This window comes from Fukomys damarensis, unplaced genomic scaffold (assembly GCF_012274545.1).
Source record: "Fukomys damarensis isolate Sample0158 unplaced genomic scaffold, DMR_v1.0_HiC HiC_scaffold_26, whole genome shotgun sequence".
NCBI classification, from domain to species: Eukaryota; Metazoa; Chordata; class Mammalia; order Rodentia; family Bathyergidae; genus Fukomys; species Fukomys damarensis.
The window spans coordinates 697,649-714,034 of NW_022900938.1; the positions used below are offsets into that span (position 1 = coordinate 697,649).

A 16,386-nucleotide genomic window follows, 5' to 3' on the forward strand; every position below is an offset into this window, starting at 1 on the left:
TGTGTGTGTGTGTGTGTGTGTGTCTGTGTGTCTGTGTCTCTGTGTGTGTGTGTCTCTGGGGCTTCAGGCTGCACCGATGCTGTCCTCGGCTGCCTGGAACCCTGCTGTGGGCTGCGCTTCCTCCTCCTTAGCAAACACACCTGGGAGGATTTCTGGTCCCCACTGCTGCCTCCTGGCTCTGGGAAGAGGCTGGACACCCAGTGGTCAGGTGCTGGAGGGGACACAGACAGGGATGCTGCTGCCTGGCCCCGGCCCAGAGAGAGGCTCAGCGGGGCTCCAGGACTCCTGTGCTACGGAATGGGGGCCGCGCCCTGTTGTCCCATCGGCACAGCGCGCGGGAGGGACGCACCTGGTGGTAGCTGGAGGCTGCAAAGCCAACGGAGAACTTCATGGGCACAGCGGCGATGCCTCGCTTCCTCCAGCGGCTCTGCTGGTTGAAGGCATCGATCTGCTCCCGTCGGGCCTGGAGGTCGGCCCGGGCCAGGCACTCGGCCCAGCAGAGGGCCAGGGGCTCAGGGCTGAACGCCTGCTGGTAGACAGCCTTGTCCACGGCCCGGTACATGTTCTTCTCCCTGACCTGGCGGAGGCCATCAGTGGTTAAGGGGGCTGGGGTCTGTGCAGGGCAGCGTCGGGCAAGGTGCTCCCCTCTGGGCAGACAGAGTGGGGCACAAGCATGCCCAGTTGTTTCCATCCATTTTGGGGATGACTAAGTATGCACACACGTGCAGTGCATGTCGGTATGTACACACGTGTGCATAGCTGCATAGGATTGGTAAAGATAGAGAAAGGGCGGGCACACGCTTGTAATCCCAGCTACTCAGGAGGCTGAGGCAGGAGGATGGCAAGTTTTCACCCAGCCTGGGAAATTTCGCAAGATTCTGCCCCAAAATAAGAAAAAGTTGGGGGGCTTGGGATCGAGCCAGGAGTACAGTGCTTGCCTAGCAGGCATGAGGCTTTGGGCTTATTCCCAGGGCTGTAAAAGGGGGGAAAAAAGAAAACAGAATCATGCACATGGAAATGCGCTACTCCTGCCCAATAGGGGTGGTGGTGGGAGAGGGAGGGTCACCTTGACTTCAACTGCTTCACCACGGCTTGGATTTTTAAAAGAAGTAATTATATGGGTATAAACTAAAAGACGAAAAGAGAAAGGATATTAATGCACAGTGAGAGAGGGAGCAAGCTCGGGGAGGAATTCTCCAGGCAGCCTCAAATATCTAGGGGCCCTGCGCCAGGACTGCCGTGCCTTTCTAGGGCTCTGCACGGCCTTCACCTTGCCCGGTTCACCGGTCTTGGTCGTGACCTTGATTGCAATCTTCCCTTTCTGCCTGTTCTTTTTCCTCTCTCCCTTTTTTATCAGTACTGGGGACAGAAGTCAGGTCCTGTACACTGAGCTGCATGCCCAGCCCTTTTACATATATATATATATTTTTTTTTTTCCTTTTATATTTTAAATTTTGAGACAGGGTCTGGCGAAGTCACTAAACTGGACTTGAACTTGTAACTCTCCTGCCTCGGCCACCCAGAGTGCTGGCGTGACAGGCGTGTGCCCCGTGCCGGGCCCCAGCCCTACCTTCTCTGGTGGAAGACCGCACTTGGCTGCCATGGCTGTGATGCACGATTCCGTTACCAGTGCGCCTTGCGGGAAGCCAAACCCGCGGAAGGCCGTGTTGGACGGCAAGTTGGTCCTGCACGCCCGGGCCCGGAGCCTGAGGTTTCGGATTTTATATGCATTTTCCAGCTTTAGTAGGAGAAATTCTGTTACCTGCCGTGAGGACACAGACATGCACGGATGCTGGATACCAGCACTTCACTCACAGTCCAGAGCCGGCCGTCGGGAAGGGGTCCACTGCCCGGGCCGCACCCTGGGCTTCCGCGCTCTGCCTGCGGCTGGGCTCTCTCCCATCTGTGCTGGCAGCACGCGCGGTTGCTCCTGGGGCAGCGGGCACTGTGCCTGGCACGCCTGAGCTCCCTGCTCCCCTGTCTCCCCTTGCCTCCAGGTCCTTTCCGTTTGCTGTGGGCCCGTCTGCCTGTTCCTATTTCCTGTGTTCTCTGTTTAGACTTTGGGTTCAGACAAGGGAGGCCCCTGGACTCGGAAGTGCCACCTACCACCTCGGAGTGATCCAGCGTGCAGCCCCCGTTAATGTAGCACTCGATGTCCAGCGCTTTGATCCGCCCGCTGCTCCTGAAGCCCACCTGGCACAGACAGGGGTCTCACTGTCTCAGGGCCCAGCCTCACTTCTGCGCGTCCCTGTGTGCTGCAGGCTCGCGGTGCCTGGCACCCTGGCCTGTCCCTCCTGCGCAGCCCCCACTGTCTCCTCATTCTCGGGAGACACTGTCCGGACTCTGGTGCTGGACCAGAAGTCGCGCGGGCAGGGTGGGGCCGTCTGCTCCGGCTCGGAGGAAGCCGGTTACGTGCGCGACCACCGTGACGGGTTACAGACAGTCCAGGAGCCCCAGGGCTCAGTCAGCGTGCATGGATGAGGATACGGTCCTCCTGGAGGGGTACGGGCTGTGCGTTTACACAATAATGCAGTCAATGGATGGTTTGCAAAAAGCTCGGTTAGCACCCAGAAGTATTTGACAAAAATTTGCTTGTTTGTGAGCTCCACATGGGGTGACAAACATGACCCCAGCATCTTCCCCAGAATCGTGGGCGAGTTAAACTCACCAACCGAGGCACTGTTCTTATACGTATTGTTTTAGTGCTGGGATTGGACCCAACGCCTTGGCTTTGAGCTACATCCACAGACCTTTAGCATTTAAAAAAAAATTTATCTATTTTTTTGGTACCAGGGATTGAACTCGGGCCCTTGCGCTTGCGAGGCAGGCAGTGGAAACACTGAGCCAAATCCTGCCCCGACATTTAACATTTTAACAAAAATTTTTATTTTGAGGAAGTGGTTCCCTAAGTCACTTCACTGTCCAGTCTGGGCTTGAACTCATGATCTTCTTAGTCTTCCAGGTTTCTGGGATAACAGGCATGTACCTGTAGTATCTATTTCTTTAAAAGTACTATAAAAGTTGGACTTTTCCAGAAATCTACTTCTCTCTTTCTAGTTTTACTTCATATTATGAAAACTATCAAAATATTAACAAGCTAGAACTTTTTTCTTTTTTTTTGAGAGCAAGGGTCTTATTATGCAGTTCAGTCAGGCTGGCTCACTATGTAGCCCAGGCGGGCTGTGAACTCTTGGCAATCCTCCTGCCTCAGCCTCCCGAGTGTGGGGATGCCCGGCCTAGAAGGTTCTTACTGTTATTACTGAAGCAGTCTCATGACTGTGACAGAAAGCATAACTTATGATCCAGGCCAAGGCCAAAGGACACAGCAGTGGCACCCGCTCTGAGGCTGCTGTTGGTCAGGAGGCAGGATGGCTGTGACTGCCGATTTCTGAGCCTTGTAGGGGAGCGAGGAGTGGCCAGCTCAGCTGCTCTCACTAACTGTGGAGGTTCCTGAGCCCAGGGAGGGGAGCTGGGCACAGGTCCAAGGGTCTCTGGTGGTGACAACCCACATGGGCCGGGTATGCCCTCGTGGAGGGCGGCCTTGAGCCCCGTGCCACCCAGAGCCACCCTGACACCGGGTGCAGAGTCATGCGTCACCTGCAGGTAGCAGGCACTCCAGCAGCGGCACCACGCGATGGTGTGGACGTGTGGCATGTGGTCTGGAAAAAGTGCAAACTCACTCATTAGTGGAGTCTTTTCTCCCATTTGCAGTGAGATTTTGTGACACTTTCACAGTCTCACAGTGGGCAATTTTATAATAAGTGATTTGCAAACTGGGTGTGATGGCGCATGCCTGTAATCCCAGCACCTGGGAGGCTGAGGCAGGAGGATCACTGTGAGTTCGAGATCAGCCTGGGCTACATAGTTCCAGGTCAGTCTCAACTACATAGTGAGACCCCGTCTCAAAAACCAAAAACAAACAAAAAGTGATTTGCAGTTAAAGTGGTCACATTGTTTCCAAACATCTCTACTACTAAATACTATTTTTAGGGCTGGGTGTGGTGGTGTACCCCTGTAATTCCAGCCCTGGGGAGGCTGAGGCAGGGGGATTGCTGGGGGGTTCAAGACCAGCCTGGGCTACATAGTTAGACTATTTCAGAAAAAAAAAAAAAGGAAAGAGAAAAAAAAAAAGAAAAAAAGGAAAAAAATTTCTAGAGAAGAAATTTTGGTAGGACAATGTAAATTCTTTTATTTTATTTTTTTGTCCTTGAGGAACCAGTAATTTAAATCCTCATGCCTTCAAGCAGTGTGTTTATTATTACTTCAATTTGAATTTTCATTATTAAACACTTGCATAATTATAACTAGATTAAAAGTTTATCATAAAATGTTACGAATGTTCCAACACACAGCATCATTATTTAATATTTGAAGTGCTGACATGTTTTTAGAATTTAACAAAATCAAAATAATAGAAAAGGACAAAGCCATTCAAATAAGTTGAAGCCCTTAAATAATTTTTCTTTTAGCTTTTTGAGACAGGATCTTGCTGATCTTGAACTCACTATGTAGCCCAGGCTGGCCTTGAACTAGTGGTGATCCTCCTGCCTCAGCGCCCTAATGCTGGAATTGCAGCATGCACCACACACCTGGCTTTAATAACTTTTATCTTAATACTCACTTTATATTTTCCAAATAATGGGTGCCTTCCCCCAGTTATTAACATATCCTCTTCACGATCTAGGATGAGGCGAACAGGACGACCAGTCCTAAGGAAAGCAAGTCTTAGCCAAACTCTTCAACCCTCGCCCTGGCCCACAGCCCTGCTGTCCATCGCGAAGTTCCGCTCCTGCCACACCTGCCACCCAGCCTCCTGCACCACAGAGTGCGGGGCTGGTGTGACCCAGTGTGCAGCCCAGCCAGTGTCTGACCTATTCCACCAGCCAGGTCCAGCCGCTGAGCCCAGCCTGGTTAGGGGACGAATGGAGAGGACTGTGGGGGTCTCTCCCTTCCCACACCGGCAAGGCGGGTGCTGTTCCCTGAGCTCCACCCTAGCCTTCTTTCTTGCTTTTAAGTGTTATTTGTCTGTTGGTGTTGGGGCCAAGCACCAGGGCCAGCGTCTGCCACGGAGGTGGAACTGGGGCCCTGTCTCTGAGGTTTGGGGACAACTCTCTGGGCTGCTCAGTGCCTGATGGTCCCAGGCTTGGGGTGAAGAGGACCCCAGAGGTCCCACAAAGGTGGGCGCAGTGGGCTCTGGGCGGTTGCGGGGAGCAGGTGCCTGGAGCTTGCGCTCAGACCTCGCTCTGAGCCGCCCCTGGGGCCTGGGGCCAAGCGTGCACCTTTCCTGGATGGGGGCCGCAGAGCTGGGACCTTCGCTCCCTCAGCCCTGGCGTGTGGGACACAGCAGCGCTTTCTGTCAGCCCAGCGCCTGTGATGCGCGGGGAGGGCGATGCGCGGGGAGGGCAGTGCGGCACAACACCACCGCTGCCCACCAGCTCTGTGCGCGCCCGGCCGGGACTCACTTGACTGCGCCCAGCGCGGCGATGGCACCCAGCGAGGCCGGCCTGCCCACCTTGCCCCCGAAGCCTCCACCCACGCGCTTCACGTGGCAGGTGACCCGGTTGAGGGGCACGTTCAGGGTCGAGGACACGGTTTTCTGGGAGAGAGAGGCAGGGAAGGCTCGTGAGTGCAGTGAGCTTTCTGCCTGAGGAGTCTCGGGGCAGCTGCAGGAGCCGACGCCCAGCTGTGCTTGGCCCTTCCTGCCGAGGGGCCGGGCCTGGGCAGCGAGCGAGGCGGATACGTTAGGCGCTCAGACTCCAGTCTGTGTGGCCAGGAGCAGAGCGCCCGAGGACAAGAGTTCAGTCGGAGCCTGACCCGAGGAAGCCGGCTTCAAACCTGAAGTGACCATATTTGACAAGACCAGAAAAAGTCCAAAGACCCTGGGATCTTTGCTTTTCGCAGTCCCGCCCTCGGCTCCGCGTCTGTGCAGCGAAGACGGCCTCGGCCTCGGCCGCCCGGGGCTCACCTGCACGTGGGCTGGGTCCTGGGTGGACACGAAGATGTCCAGCTCTTGGTCCTCAGCCTTGGGAACGACAAGCACCCGCTGCGTCTCCATGTAGAAATGCTCCTGCCCCCCGACGTGCACCTCTCCTGTAAGCCAAGGGCAGGAAGACCCAGGGTGTGGGCTGGAAGCCACTGTCTCGCTCAGGGCCGCGGCCACAGGTGTCCCCAGGAGCCAGGTGTCCCCGGCAGCCCTGCGACGACTGTGTCAGAGACCACAGCTCCTAAAGGCTCCGCTCCTTCCTCGGTCCCAGTCCCCGGGTGTTTGCTCTGTGGCTCCCTACCCTTCACTCCCAAGCATGAGCACACATGCACGCTCATCACTTGTGCACACACACTGAGGTGACCAGAGCAGCAGGACAGGGGAAGACCCGACTTCCGGGGTGACGGGCGCGGGCCGGAGCCTGTGAGGGCCCTGCGGTGCGCACCTTCCACGACGTGGTCCACTTCCCCAAAGGCCTCCGCAACGCTTCCTCGTTCGAGCTTCTTCTCGGGGCACAGGAAGGAGCTGTGCATTATGGCGTCCTGAGCAACGGGGAAGCAAGGCCAGTTTCACTCACTGCAGGAGTGTTCTCCTGCGCCGAAAGAGCAGAGGGAGAGCCTTCTAGGTCGCAGAGAGCCAGCAAGGAGGGCCGGGGAAGGCCAAGGAGGCAGGGGGGGCCTCGTGCCTCTGCTTCCGTGGCCCCCATGAGCACTTTCCTCCTCTCCCCGTCTGCAGTGCTGCTTTCTGACTGGAGCCAACCATGGACCGAGCCTTCTGGAAACTGAGCCAAAAGTAACCTCTTCTCAGCTGTAGTGTGGGCTGTTTTGTCCCGGTGCCAGAAAGCGCCCAAGATGTCCATTTCATGGCGAGTTTTGGTTGTAGCCATGTGGCAGACGTCCCTGCCCAGACTAGTGGGCTCTGTGGCACCTGCTTCTTGACTTCCATAATCCAGATGTATCGTTTCACATCAGGAGTCAGACAGAAGCTCCACGGGACTCAAAGGGGCGTGTCAGGTGGCAGACTGGGTGAGCACAGCCCCTCCCTCAATGGCTGCCACGGAAACCTAGGCCCTGCTCTGTGAAGTGGCAGGGCTCTGCTGAGTTACATACAGCTGAGGTCAGTGTGAGCCCGATTAAAGTCCTCTCTCCTGAATTATGGCTTCTCGCTGACCCGAAGGGTTGCTTGCTAATTGTATCCGGTCCCAGTACCAGTCTGTTCTATCCAAGCAAGATAAGCAGCGCTCACTCCCCAGCGGCCCTGCCTGGCGCCATCATGTCAGGTGTCTGGCAGTATTGCAAAAGACGCCTTCAAAGCACACCCTGCTCCCTATTCCCTCCCACGATTATATTCAAAAAATACTGGATGCACTTGGGGCCTTTGTCTTTCTTGCCGTCAGCAACACTGACCAGGACCCAAGACTCAGCGTCTCCACTCTAAGTCTCGTTTCTGTCTGTTCTTGAATTCACCTTGTGCTGTGATGGTTCACAGGCCAGGTCCCACGGCAGACGGCAGACAAGACTCAGCGTCTCCACTCTAAGTCTCGTTTCTGTCTGTTCTTGGATTCACCTTGTGCTGTGGTGGTTCACAGGCCAGGTCCCACGGCAGAGGTCCTGATAACGTCCCCTTCCCCGTTCCCTACAACTGTAGACCAACTTGTGACCTGGAAACCCCATGTGATGGAGAAACGGGCCAGATGGAGGCTGGGTCCCAACACCCAGCACCACATGTTGTGTCTTCGTCATTTTCTCTTCCTCTGGGACACAGCACCTGCAGCTTAAGGGGGGAGGGGCCTATTCTGGCTCAGTTTGTAGAGGTTCTGGTCCAGAGAGGCTGGGTCCATGGCGGGGCAGAGAGCTGGAAGAGGGCCAGGCAGCTCCTGGCTGGTGTGGGGCAGAGAGAGTAGAGGGTAGAGCTGGGCAAGGACAGCCCTGGGCCGGCACTGACCGCCTCTTCCAGCCAGGCGGACAGGACCTCCTCACACTCAGTCACCTGTGAGCGCTCACAGCCTTGGGGGAGCCCTAGGCTTGAACCCTAAAATTCCACCCTAAAGACTCATGTGCATCTCTGTTCTGCAAAATGCATCCCATGTGGTTGAGGGAGTCCCCAAAGTTCAAGTGTGGATCCCAGGGCAGCAGTGTGGAGAGGGTTCCTGTGACAGCGCCGGGGTCTGCGCTGTCCTGGTGTGAACTCGCACACTCTCGGCTTCCGCGTGGGGCCACGACTCCCGCGCACAGCCCTTTTACCCTGGACTTCCTGGACTCCCAACCCATGAGAAGTCAGTTTGGGTTCTTATAAATCACCTGCTCTCAGGGGTTCTGTTCAACAGCACCACCTAGACCAAGGCATGGCGTATGCCCTGGGCTGAATGGGAGAGAAACCTCCAGTCAGTGCTTTATTTCCCTGTGGCTTGAAGGCAAAGGCAATCACAGACACAGAAGTAAGAGCTTTCAGTGCCAAGGGGAAAGTCACGTCCTGAATGCGTCCTGCCTGCCCGGAGAGGTCCGCCCTGGGAGGGAGTGGCCAGTCCTGCCTCACCTGAATGCTGAAGATGCTGGGCTGCAGGTCCTCGTAGGTGACCCTAACCTCTGCAGCCGCCCGCTTTGCCTGCATGTCTGTCTCTGCCACCACGGCGCAGATGATCTGGCCCACGCACAGCACCTGTGGGTCATGCACAGTGCTGGGGGCACAGGTACGGCCGCCTCGCCCTGGCTGGGGACGCAGGCGTCATGGGAGGGGATAACTGAGCAACTGACACCCTGGTGCTTCTCCCCAGGGCAGCGGACAGAGGCATCAGGCAGGAGAGGCTTGGGGCCTGGCACCTCAGCAATGGCAGAAGTGTGAGGCAGTGGCCAGGTGCCTGGGGGCCGTCCCCATGGAGCCCCCGCAAGGGCATCTCGTACACACCTCATCCACAGCCAGCAGCCTGTCGTCCTCAGCGCCGTTGGTGCCTGGAATGTCCTCGGCTGTTATCACACTGACCACCTCGGGCAGCCTGAGGGCCTCGGACGGGTCCACCGACCTGGCACGGGAAGAGGCTGAGGGAGTAGCGGCCAGGGGCTCGGCCCAGGAGCAGGGAGGAGCTGTACAGCCAGCAATGGCCGGGCACAGCCATGGCCCCAGAGCCCGCACAGGGCAGGGACAGCATGAGGCAGCAGGTGCCCTGGACAGTGACAGTCTGGCAGGGCTGTGGGTGCTTCTCTCTCGGCCAGCCCTGCACCTGGCACAGCCGAGCCCGTCCTTCAGCGGCCTCTCTGTGCTCCCCGTCCCTCGGAGCCGCGGCCTTCCAGCCCAGCGTCCCCAGGCTCAGGATGCTGCAGGGGAAGGAGTGCAGCTGGGAGCAGCCGGGGATGCCCCCCGGGCTCTGGCCCTCTGCACACTTACAGGATCTTCGCGTGAGGCCTGCTGCTCGTCACCAGGGCCATGCACAGCTCTCTGTCCACCCTGGGGAGGTCGTCGCAGAACACAGCTTCCCCCGTGGCGTGTTTCAGGCCCGAAAGGTGCATGACAGGGCGGCCCACGGGGTCTCGGGACGGCTGCTGAGGGTCCACACTCTGCAGGGAAGACAGCGCTCAGGGCCATCTCCCCGGGGACTGGCCAGCCCAGCCCCCTCGACTGGACGGCCCCTCCAGGACGTGTGTGAGAACGTGCAGCTGGCACATCTCGGAGGGGGCAGCCTGCTGGCACACTGGGGGCGGGCAGGGGCTCTGCCTTCTCCACTGGAGGCGCTCAGCCCCTTTGTTCAGCGCTTTAGAGGTCCCCGTCTACCGTCCACCACTGACCTGATACGTCTGCACGCCCCGGGGCACGGTGACCGGGAAGTCCTCCAGCGCGCTGAGGAACCGGTCTGGGAGGTGGGGACACCAGCAGCTGTCCTGAGGGGCCATTCAGCAGGAGGAGAAGCTATCAGCCCCTGGGCTGGGCCTGGCCTGGGCTCCAGCATCCAGGGAACCTGGGTCCTCCCTGCCTGCCCAGGGCCATGCTGTGAGGCCCCTTCCGCCTTCCCTGCACAGGAGGACCTGGAAGGACTGGGGAAGTCTACTGCTGTCACTTCGGTTGGAGCAGCCAGCTGGGGAGCTGGGGGTGTGGGCAGTACCTGTGTGTGCTCAGGTATGTGTCCTGTGTAGGTGTGCGCATGTGTGCACATGTGTTCTGCATAGGTGTGTGCATGCGTGTGTCTCTCTGTGTGTGGGGCTGGCTGAGCCCCCAGAACAAGCCGGTGTCCACTGTCCCCAAAGGGCCAGCCCCAATGCTGCCCCCGGAAGAGGCAGGCTGGGCGGTTGCTGGTGTGGCTGACACGCGGCCATCCCCAACCCAGCCCAGGTTGGGCAGAAGTTTCAGAACAGTGGATGGAGGCTGGGCAGGTGCAGGCTAGGTGAGCTGTGACCACAGCAGGGGCACAGGAGGTGGAGAGGGAGAGCTGGGGCTCTGCTTTGCAGAGCTTCCTCCAGAAGTTCACAGTCAGAAAATACAGAAGGTGACTTGAGTTCTGTTATCCTATGCACAGCTCGGCTTTGGTCCTTCTGGGAAATATAATGTTGTTCTATGTGCATTGGATATGTGGCTGCCGGCAGTGGGCACTGCCATGGCCAGGACCCTGGAGTGGGACTTCTGTCCTCTCTTCCCCTGTACTAACGACGGGACTTAGGGTGCTCTACCACTGAGCTATACCTCCAGCCCTTCTATTTTGTATTTTGAGGTAGGGTCTCATTAAGTTGCTTATGCTGATCTCAAACTTGCAACCCTCCTGCCTCAGCCTCCTGTGTGACAGGTTACAGGTATGTGCCACGGTACCCACAGGAACTACAGAGACAGTCTATGTAAAATGAGGTTCTTGGGAGTTTTTCTGGTGGTTTAAGAAGGGGACAACTGGAGACATGGTGGGGTGGGGTGTTGAAGGCAGGGACAGGGTGAAGCTCCTATATTGCAGGGGACCCCAAAGGTTGACAGCCAACACCCAGGCCGGTGAGCAGTGTGTGCAGAGCGTCCCAGCCCTGGACCACCCCAGAACCCCGACTTCGCTGGGATGTGCTGCACGCTCACACTCAGGGGCCGGGGGAGCCAGCACATCTTCAGCTCGTGCAGGACCTGCAGGTAGAACCTGAAGAGGAAGCTGACCAGCAGGGTCCTCCTGAACTCCACCCGGCCGCCGGGGGCCGAGCCGGGCATGGCGACCTCACCCAGCACCAGCCTGCAGGCCTCGTCTAGTGTCACCTCCGTCCAGGGCCTGGAAAGTGAGGCAGAGGAGCCGTTCAAAGGGCATTGGGGACCACAGCGGCCACTGGACCAAGACAGGGAGTCCAGGGGCCACAGCCCAGGAGCTTGGGACCCCGACCCACAGAGCAGCGCCAGGCCCGCCACACACGCCTCGATGCCAGAGTCACTGCGAGGCACTGGATGTGGGTGCCACCTCGCTGAGGGTGAGAGGCCCTGGGGGGAGACTGTGCTCTGGGCCTGGCGAGAAGCCTGGCTGGGAGCACCCAGTCACAAGGCCACGCAGCGAAATCCAAAGGGACGGGAGGGATGCGGAAGCAGGGTTTCTACCTGGCCTGGCGGCTGCACCCCGTGTCCCAACGCAAGGTGCTCACCTGCCTAGGAGCTGCTGGCAGGACCGTGGCGCCATGACGGTGGTGGTGCCCACCCCGCCATAGGCGATGCTCAGGTCCTCAATGGTGTCTGTGCCCTCCTTGAACAGCACGCGCATGCCAGCGCTCACATGTGGCACGGCGTTCTGCCGGGCCTGAGCCTGCCGGAAGCCGAACACGAATTCCCACTGTGGAGACGAAGCCACCGCATGAGGGCGAGGAGATGCAGGGCACAGCTGGTGCAAGCTGAGGATGCCCGGCTGACACCTCTGGGAGCTCAGTGCAGATGCTGCCTGGGCACCGCCCCCAGGGGAGAGCAGAGGAGGGAGGCTCTGGATACGGCTTCGAGGCTGGGAGAGCCGCATTCTGGGTTCGTAGAAACCGCGTGGTTCCCTTTGCAAAGCCAGCAGGGGCCGGGCTGAACTCTGCACAGTGGACAAGGGAACCCCTAGGTGGGTGGAGCGAGGCAGGCTGTCCTCACCCAGTCCTGGGCCCTCGGCCCCCCTGCCGGGTGTGGGGCCTGAGGCCTCTTTGTGTCTCGCCTCTATCTGGAGGTGCCCCCGGCCTCCGTTCCAGAGAGCCGAGCCAGAGCGGCCTCAGAGCTGCTCGACTCAGAGCTCCCGCTTCAGGTTGCTGTGTGTGTGCTCAGGTGTGCGTGTTCTCCTGGGTGTGCAGTGTATGTAGTGTCTGTGAAACCTGTCTTGATTCAGGCACAACCTCGGAGAGAGGCTTCCTCCATGACTGCTGGGGCCCTGGGGTGCTGGACGCTCGGGCTCCGTGAGCTGGGGTGGCAGGAGTGTGGGGGACAGAAACCGGGCTGGTGCGGGGAGGAGGCAGGGCCACCGCCCCTCAGGAGCACGGACTGGCTGTCCGCAGGGCAGGCGGGTCCCAGGCAGTGCTCTCCCGGCTGGGGTAAGGGGAAAGCTGAAGGGCCTGGGGATTCCCATCTGCCGTGTGTGGGGGATGTGCACGGACTCCACGATCTCTCCAGGCTGCAGGCCTGCCTTTGCCTCCCCAGCCAGGAAGTGCTCATCCAGGGGGACCAGCCTTGCACCCCCTGCAAATGGGCACCAGCATCACCATGGATGCCCATGGAGCAGAGCCTCCTCTCCCCGCAGGTGGCATGGTCTCATCTTCCTGCAGAGCCAGCCTGGGGTCTCAGGCCACAAGGCCTCTCCTGCCCCGAGCCCAGCTCGGACCCTCACGCTCTTGAGCCAGGGCACCGACACCTTCAAAGCCAAGCGGGGACCCTGGACCCCGGCACCCGGAGCAGAGCTGTGTCTGGGGTATTCACCAGAGAGGCTGTGAGGGGGCCGCCAGGGCAGCTGCAGCCAGGACAGTGTCCACCTGGCACCCGGCACCCGGCACCCGGCACCCGGCACCCGGCACCCGGCACCCGGCACCCGGCACCCGGCACCCGGCACCCGGCACCCGGCACCCGGCACCCGGCACCCGGCACCCGGCACCCGGCACCCGGCACCCGGCACAGGGGGCTGGGCTGGGAGTGTGGGTGGCACGGTGTGGGGCCCAGGGCTGCGTTCACCTTTGCCACACCTGCCAGCAGGGTGCTCCCCTTCTGAGGTGGCTCTGGTGGCCCTGGGAGCAGGGACTGCAGCAGAGGCAGTGGGCAGCCCAGGGGTGCTGGGTGGGGACTGCGCCACCCTCGCAGCCTGCGCCCAGAGCCCTGGATTCCTCCCTGGTGTCAGGTGCTGCCCTTGTGGTTCCGGAGCCTTTCTGCCCTGCTGGGCCCTGTGCCATGCTGAGGAGGGTCCTGAGGGGAGCCGTTCCTGCCCTGCCTCTGTTCTCTGCTTTCTGCAGGACTCAGCCCTTCGTGCAGGGCCCTCAGCTGGCCAGCGGGGGCACAGGCGCGTGCAGGGCAGGGGCTGGGGCTCACACCCCAGGGCCTGTGGGCCCCTGCAGCCAGTCAGTCCGGTTTAAAGGGGAGCCAGGCCAGGGGCGTGTGTGCTCCGATGACGTGCTCACCTTCGGACCGAAGGTTGAGGGCTGCCCGGCCCACAGCGAGGACAGGGTTCAGGTCGGAGTAGCTGTGCCGGCTCACGACGTGCCCCCCTAAGGACTGAAGCCGGAGAAGCTCTGCTGGGCCCACACCCACCTCGTCTCGGTCTCCAGGAACTCAGCAGGGCCCCTGGAGGTGGGACCCAGACCTGGCCAAGCCCCAGGCAGGAGGAGCGGGTGGGTGGAAGTCCCAGCCCCTGGCTCCTGCAGTCCTGTCCCCCTCCACATGGCCCTGGGGCCTCAGCTGTGAGAAGGCGCACTCCCCGCCCACCCAGCTGGACTCAGGGCTCCTGTGGGCCTGGCGGAGCCCCTGAGCTGGGATGTGACTTGAGGGTCCCTAGAGAGCACTGTCCAGGCCGCGGTCTGCTCATGGCTCCCTAGGGCACCGCGTAGGGTGCAGTCTAAGCTAGGCACCTCCCTTCCTCTGTCCGCCCTTCCCCTGCTGTGGCTGCACAGTGCAGGCAGAAGCCCCTCCTTGCTGAGACACTACACCTCTGTTAATGGAGCCCGAGCCCAAGTCAGGGTTTGGCAAGGCTCATCAGGAGATGTGCGGTATTGAGGTGCCCTTTTCTTACCTGTGTGGCTGCTGAACTGCTCTGCTGTATGCAGTGACATTTGCTAAATTTACCCTCCTGCTTCTGCCTGCTGAGGCCCCAGCACAGCGACCCTACACACCCAGCAGCCTGAGAGGTTGGGGTCCCAGCCAGGCTGGCGCGGGTCAGACATACCGCCAGGTTGCGGATCTGCTGGCCGGCCAGGCTGTGCAGGGCCTTGGAGAGGGCTCGGAGCGTCCGCGTCTTCTGCTCCGGGAGCTCAGAGATGCTCTTGGCCATGATGTCCTGTACCTGGGCCAGGCTGCAGCCAGCGCCAATGGTCAGGCCTGGGGAGGGGGTGCTGCTGGGGACACCGGCTGGGCAAGCTCGGCTTGATGGCTGCACGGGGCCCCAGGACTCGGGAGGCCGCCATGTCTATCCCTGGGCCCCTGGGCTCACAGCTACGTAGGGGCCCCAAGGGATCCCCGCAGCCAAGGCAGGAGCCGGGCCACCGAGGTGGAGAGGAGGACCACAGCGGCGACAGGAGGGCGGGTCCTCCAGGGCCCTGGCTCTCTGCTGACCACGGCTGCCACGTGACTCAGGGCTCAGCCTGATGGGGCAGCAGTGCAGGGCAAAGGCATCGCCGCCCAGCTACGAGACACAGGACAAGGGCCAGGGCAACCCCCAGACATCCACGGGTGTCACTCGTCATTAGGAAGTTGGGCTCCTGGGAGGGGAAGCGGAGCAGTGGGGAGCGGGCAGAGCGGGCTGTAACTCGACCCTGGGCCCCCGGGCCTGCCTATGCCTGTGAGGCTCGGAGGGTGCTAGCCCCAACGTCAAGGTTTCTCTTCAGGGAGGAAGTAAAAGGTTTAAATCAATCCTCAGAAGCAAAGTGGGAGCCGGGCATGGTGGTGCACGCCTGTAATCCCAGCACGCAGGGGGCTGAGGCAGGAGGATTGCTGTGAGTTCCAGGCCAGCCTAGTGATTTCAAGGACGGTCTGGACTGCGCAATAAGACCCTGCCTCAAAATATAAAATACAACAAAGAAAAAAATGTAGTGGTCACCCCAACATCAGGGACACCCAAGTTGGCCTTTAAAAATGAGTGCTTCCATCCCTGGGTAGGCAGGCCAGGACATGAGCGCTCGGCTTTGGTCCCACAGCCCCAGCAGGCAGGTGGAGCTCCGGTGTTCTGTCCATCAGTGCTCAGGTCGGGATTTTCGTTCCCTCTGTCGGCTGACTTAGGAGACCTTTTCCCTCCCCGGTACTGTGGTTGTTTTGGAAGTGGATTCAGCAACAGCACCCCTGCCTCTGGCCGGCAGCACCCCGGCCCTGCATCCCAGCCCCATCCTAGACGAGGCTGCCATCATGAAATCTTCAGATCCCTTCTGCTTCTGTCCTGGCTCTGCTCTGTCAGCCTCTGCGAAGGCCCTTGCGTGAGGTCCGGTACACTGTCTACCTCCCAGACCCACCCGGAGGCCAGCTGCTTCCCAGTCACCACAGGCTCTCCTGGAGCCCAGTCTTCAACTTCTGCCAGGTCTCCGGCCTTGCCAGTCATGGTGACCCATGCCTGTAATCCCCGCTACCCAGGCCGAGGCAGGAGGATGGCAAGTTTGAGGCCAGCCTGCACAATTTGGTGAGATTCTGTCTCAGAAAAATACAAAGTGAAAAACAGAGCCAGGGGTGTGGCTCTGTGGTAGGGCACTTTCCTGGCGTGCTTGAGGACTGGGATTCCATCCCCAGACCACAAACAAGACAAGCAACTCCAAACCCTGCTCTTGTCTCTGAGGAGCCTGGGAAATCCATGTTCTTCCCTGCCTTTCAATTCCTCTCCCGAGGAGAGGTCCAGAGCCTTCCTGGGATGAGGAGGCCAGACAGGGTCGTCTCATCAGGATTGTGCAGGTCTGAGTTCCGCAGACCTGGCCTCTTTGTGATGCGGGGGCTCCCCGCACCCGCCTGATCTGGCACAGCCGCCCTGAGCTCTGCAGTTCCTCTGCTGGGCACCCTGCACCCCAGCCCAGGCAGAGGGCCTCCAGCTCCTGCGCCTGGGCTTCTTGTCTGTCAGGCGAAGGGTCTGCTTGGGCTTTGGGGCCTCTTGGGGACAGAGGGTGGGGGGGCGCTGGGCGGATGGCTGTCCTACAACCCTTCAGCCGGCTCCCTGGCCGGGAGTTGCGAACAGCGCCTGGACCCTGCGGGCCTGGCAGCCACCCGAGGCTTGGGCCATGGCGCCCCTCCGCGTCCGGTGTGGCGCCGGGAGCCCTGGGCTGAGTGAG

The 16,386-nt window shown here is 60.0% G+C and overlaps 1 protein-coding gene across 1 annotated transcript in view; it reads right to left on the reverse strand.

Annotated features, from left to right (window-relative positions):
- The window catches only part of LOC104857594 (aldehyde oxidase 2-like), a 42,275-nt gene that overhangs the window by 16,624 nt on the left and 9,265 nt on the right, over positions 1-16,386 (reverse strand). Inside the window, exons 10-27 of the mRNA XM_010617594.3 lie at positions 16,066-16,377; positions 14,574-14,765; positions 14,310-14,513; positions 13,549-13,642; positions 12,512-12,622; positions 11,569-11,752; positions 11,024-11,207; positions 9,763-9,855; positions 9,365-9,534; positions 8,888-9,002; positions 8,519-8,641; positions 6,429-6,525; positions 5,966-6,090; positions 5,463-5,596; positions 4,622-4,709; positions 2,107-2,193; positions 1,571-1,762; positions 350-577 (exon numbers count right to left, since the gene is read on the reverse strand). Of these exons, the coding sequence (XP_010615896.1) occupies positions 350-577; positions 1,571-1,762; positions 2,107-2,193; positions 4,622-4,709; positions 5,463-5,596; positions 5,966-6,090; positions 6,429-6,525; positions 8,519-8,641; positions 8,888-9,002; positions 9,365-9,534; positions 9,763-9,855; positions 11,024-11,207; positions 11,569-11,752; positions 12,512-12,622; positions 13,549-13,642; positions 14,310-14,513; positions 14,574-14,765; positions 16,066-16,377 (2,733 nt within the window). The remainder of the gene's footprint in view (positions 1-349; positions 578-1,570; positions 1,763-2,106; positions 2,194-4,621; positions 4,710-5,462; positions 5,597-5,965; positions 6,091-6,428; positions 6,526-8,518; positions 8,642-8,887; positions 9,003-9,364; positions 9,535-9,762; positions 9,856-11,023; positions 11,208-11,568; positions 11,753-12,511; positions 12,623-13,548; positions 13,643-14,309; positions 14,514-14,573; positions 14,766-16,065; positions 16,378-16,386) is intronic.